General features: G+C 43.8%; 1 protein-coding gene across 2 annotated transcripts; it reads left to right on the top strand.

The window, feature by feature from the left end:
• Nucleotides 1-904: 904 nt before the first annotated feature.
• On the top strand, nt 905-2,961 carry LOC131164638 (heat stress transcription factor B-2b). 2 transcript variants are annotated; one of them, XM_058121974.1, is made up of 3 exons: nt 905-1,175; nt 1,481-1,761; nt 1,882-2,961. In XM_058121974.1, exons 2-3 carry the CDS (start codon nt 1,513-1,515, stop codon nt 2,602-2,604), a joined length of 972 nt encoding a protein of 323 aa, XP_057977957.1. In that variant the 5' UTR covers nt 905-1,175; nt 1,481-1,512; the 3' UTR covers nt 2,605-2,961. The 2 variants fall into 2 exon arrangements, with proteins under 2 accessions (XP_057977957.1, XP_057977956.1); XM_058121973.1 differs by having other exon boundaries at nt 1,427-1,761.
• Nucleotides 2,962-3,199: the final 238 nt, after the last annotated feature.

Here is a 3,199-nt window from a genome sequence, read left to right as displayed (position 1 = left end):
TTATTTCAGGGTTCATTTGGCACGGTGGTTAAGGGTTATGAAGCAAAATTATATTGAACGGGATAAAATTATTATTCAACCTCATGTTTGAATTAGGGTATCCATAAATAAAGTGCTTATTCAAAAGACCAAAATATCCTCAAACGAAATAATGCATACAGAATGTAATACGGGTCTTAGAAAACTTAAAAATAAAATGAACTTTTAATATATTTTTTGACGGCAACCAACGAGCCATAACATTTTTAGAAAATAAAAACAATCTAAAAGGAGTTAAATTTAATTATAATTATATAAAATTGTATTTTGAGTGTTCATTTTTAGGTAGCTAAGAACTTGAACTATTTTGTGCATAATTCCAAATTGCTTTATATGCTTGCCCAAATTTACGTTTCAGTTATTTATTATTAATTTTTGAAGTAGAATGAAGATTAAGATCTTGTAAAATCTACATTACTGAGTATTTAAACAAAATATAAATATATTTTTTTTAAAAAAGTGATTAACTTTGTGTAAAATTTTTTTTACTAATGACATAATTACTCATTTAGTTTTAATAGTACATTTTTCTGAAGATAACAATTTGGATATTCTTTAGTTTTAGTTTATTTATTTTGGTGTACAGCTATATACGAATATACATTTTTAGCCCTGCTAGTCTCAGTTTATTATAAGCTGACCGACACGTGGGCCGCCGCATCCGGTTTCCAGTAGTGAGAAGCTTCTGGAAAATACGAAGTGTCCGAGGGGCATTTGTGTAATTTCGCTCTGGAACTAATTGGGGGAGCTTCTGGTGCCTTCCATAGTCCGCAGGCAGGCCACAGCCTCAGCTCCTTGTCTATGTGCGCGTGCGCGTGGGGACCACTGTTTTTTATATTATCATTATTTTATTATTTTTACCCCTCCTTTCTTTTCATTAATTTCCTTTTCCTTCTGGAACCCACGAATTGTTCCCCACTCTTATCTTAATCTCCTCAGCCGGAACGCCAGAACCTTCTAGAAACAACAAATACCCATCACCCTCTCTCTCTCTCTCCCCTTCTCTCTCTCTCTCTGCGCGTTCCGGTGACGGTGTCTGGTTTTCCGGTGGCTGGTTCGGTCAACTTCCGACGGCGCTTCTGTGCAGAAAGAGCACACGACCGCGCGCTTCGTTACAAGACATCTCAACTTTCCAGGTACTGCGTTTTGTTCCTGTTTGGTTGTTGGGAAAACCCGAGGGAAATAAAATCAATTGGAAGCCTAACCCAAATAACGACGTGTGGTTGAATTTTTCCTATTGACTGGAGCTTCTTGTTGCCGTTTGTTCTATTAACATGAACAATTTTATTACTCAGATTTATTATCATTTTTGTTCTGTTGTGCGCTCTCTCAGTAACCAGTCGGGCGATTATACAATATTTTTTTTTTTTTTTTGTTGATAATTGAGGTTGATTCGTGAGTTCGGTAAATAACGGCGAGGAATTTATCCCCATAATTCCAGTATTCTGGAGTTTGGATCTGAGGGCGAGGGCCATGGCGCCATTGCCGGCCGAACAGACCGGTGAATCCGTCCATGGGGACTCGCAGCGATCTCTCCCGACGCCATTCCTCACCAAAACTTATCAACTTGTTGATGATCCTTCCTTCGACGACCTGATCTCCTGGAACGAAGACGGATCTACCTTCATAGTCTGGCGGCCTGCTGAGTTTGCTCGGGATTTGCTTCCCAAATACTTCAAGCACAACAACTTCTCGAGCTTTGTTCGACAACTAAACACTTATGTAAGCGTCCGTATATACGTGAATTTGGTTGAGATTTAATTTTTAGTTTTAAATAGTTTGGTACAGGCAGCGATTCGTCTAAATTAGTCTTGATGTGATATTGGCGGGTTGAATGCGTAGGGATTTCGAAAGGTTGTTCCTGATCGGTGGGAATTCGCGAACGAATGCTTCCGCAGAGGCGAGAAAGGGCTTCTCCGCGACATACAGCGCCGGAAAATATCGCCGGCAACGGCCGTAGTTACTGCGACGACGGTGACTTTGGCTGCGGTTCCTGCGAACGTCGTGGCTCGGACAGTGTCGCCGACGAACTCAGGCGACGAACAAGTTATATCCTCAAACTCGTCGCCGGTGAACGCGCCTGCTACGGGGCTCCGCGCCACCAGCTGTACCACTACGCCGGAGCTTCTAGAGGAGAACGAACGACTCAGGAAGGAGAACTCGCAGCTGAGCCACGAACTGACGCAGCTGAGGAACCTCTGCAGCAGTATATACGCGCTGATGACGAGCTACACCGCCGGCCAGCAGGATTCCGGCGGAACGTCCGACGGCAGAGCTCTAGATTTGATGCCGGAAGGTTACCCAGCGGAGGCGGAGGGCGGCGAGGCCTCAGACGACGGTCAAAGAGGGATGGCGGAGGGGGGAACGAGCCCCCGGCTGTTCGGGGTTTGCATCGGTGTCAAGCGCGTGAGGAGGGGGGAGGACGAGGAGATGGAGACGGAAGGGACGAATCAGGTACAGGCGCAGCAGGAGCAGCAGGATGGGGAGGTGAAATCAGAGCCGTTGGATGAGGCGTTGACCGTGGGTAGGTTCCGTGGGTCAAGTACGGGGATGGATCAGTCATGATTGGGAGGGGAGCGGATGACTCGACGCTGATTGCAATGGGGTTGGGGTGGTAAAGGAAGCGGGGAATCGTGCGCCAGAATTTGGACACGTGTCGATGGAATTGATAACCATAAAGAAGGAAGCCACGTTCCGGTGTTTCCAGTTCCTTCCAAGGAAGGTGTTATTTGTAGAGCCCACCTTTTTACTAGAAAAGGAAGGAAGGGGGTGGGTAATATTTTTAATTAGAAAAATAGAGGTTAGGTCGGCTGGCTTTGTGCAACGACTAGGAGGGTCAAACCCACAACTCGACTAGGACGTTAATTACTCCAGACTTGTTTGTATTATTCTAATTTAATCTATTTTATTTTTATTTTCCAATTTAGATTCAAAGAAATGGAGAACAAGTTGGTTCTTTTCCAATGAAAAAGAGATGGATTATATTTTTGAATAGAAGAATGCTTCACCGCTATAGGAAAGTTCACAGATGGATATGTGAGGTGCTAGCAAGGAGGACGGAATGGTCTTGAATCAGATATGGAGTTTGAAGATGGTGATGACGAAAGGAGCAAAATGATTGGAGAAAAGCCCTTAACAAATGTTTTTTAAATGGTGTCTA

The sequence above is a fragment of the Malania oleifera genome, chromosome 9, assembly GCF_029873635.1.
Source record: "Malania oleifera isolate guangnan ecotype guangnan chromosome 9, ASM2987363v1, whole genome shotgun sequence".
NCBI classification, from domain to species: Eukaryota; Viridiplantae; Streptophyta; class Magnoliopsida; order Santalales; family Ximeniaceae; genus Malania; species Malania oleifera.
The sequence above is the reverse complement of the archived record's forward strand: the minus strand, read 5'-3'. Positions and strand labels throughout refer to the sequence as shown.